General features: G+C 61.0%; 1 protein-coding gene and 1 long non-coding RNA gene across 3 annotated transcripts in view; one reads left to right on the top strand and one right to left on the bottom strand.

Annotated features, from left to right (window-relative positions):
• The window catches only part of LOC106726093, a 13655-nt gene extending 13246 nt beyond the window's left edge, over window positions 1–409 (bottom strand). The window contains exon 1 of one of the 2 annotated variants that reach the window (XR_001362102.1): window positions 230–409. This is a non-coding gene — a long non-coding RNA (uncharacterized LOC106726093). The remainder of the gene's footprint in view (window positions 1–229) is intronic. The other variant, XR_001362103.1, reaches the window with a different exon arrangement.
• A 239-nt stretch (window positions 410–648) lies between these two features.
• Window positions 649–834, top strand: part of MOCS3 (molybdenum cofactor synthesis 3) — a 21712-nt gene continuing 21526 nt past the window's right edge. Inside the window, exon 1 of the mRNA XM_005866187.2 lies at window positions 649–833. Coding sequence (XP_005866249.1) covers window positions 682–833 — 152 coding nt within the window. The 5' untranslated portion in view covers window positions 649–681. The remainder of the gene's footprint in view (window position 834) is intronic.

Raw genomic sequence — 834 nt, 5'->3', positions numbered from 1 at the left:
TAAACAGTAGAGATAAAGGAGTGTCTCACAAAACCCAAGGGCAGGAAGGAGAACCCGAAACAGGGACAGATCCCCAGAGGTCTCCGCCTCTGCATCCCTCGCAGGGTGGCCTCCTCCCCGACACTTCCCTCCCCAGCCGCAGAGAGCAGGGCCGCCTCGCGCAGCCAACTGCCGGCCACCAGCCAGGGGAGCCAGCTCATCTCCTCCGGGACAGGGCCGCGCACGCTACCTCTCGGAGAAGCTTTTCACCAGCAGCCACACGATGAGGGCAGGTTCTTCGCGCTCGTTGTAGGTGGGCAACAGCACCGAGTACTTGTCCCGTCCCGGGGCGCGCCCCGCCGGCTCCCGACGAGACCTCGGAGGGGTACGATTCGCTCAAGATGGCGGAACTCCGCGAGACGCCGGAAGCGGAATGACGTAAGCGCGGCGTGGGCACGGCCGAGTCGGACCGCGCCAAATGCGGGCAGAGGCGGGGGGGGGGCTGTGTGGTTGAGTGCTAGTCTCCTAAAGAGTCAGAGCTGATGAATCTTTAAAACGGAATCTGAAGGTTGTTTCAGAAAATACATACCTATTTATCACCTCTTCCAAAGTCCCGTAAAGTTTTTTAGTTTATTCCGGTCTCTAGGAGACGACAAGCCGGAAACGGAAATGCCTTCAAGATAACTTCCGGAAACAGCTGCCATGGCTGCCGGGGAGGAGGTTCTTGCCTTGCAGGCTGAAGTTGCCCGGCGTGAGGAGGAGCTGAGTTCCCTGAAGCAGAGACTGGCGGCGGCTCTTTTGGCGGAGGACGAGCCAGCGCCGCGGGTTCCGGTGTCGCCCCTGCCGCCGAAGGCC

The sequence above is a fragment of the Myotis brandtii genome, unplaced genomic scaffold (assembly GCF_000412655.1).
Source record: "Myotis brandtii unplaced genomic scaffold, ASM41265v1 scaffold225, whole genome shotgun sequence".
NCBI lineage: Eukaryota > Metazoa > Chordata > Mammalia > Chiroptera > Vespertilionidae > Myotis > Myotis brandtii.
This window is presented reverse-complemented; position numbering and strand designations above follow the sequence as displayed.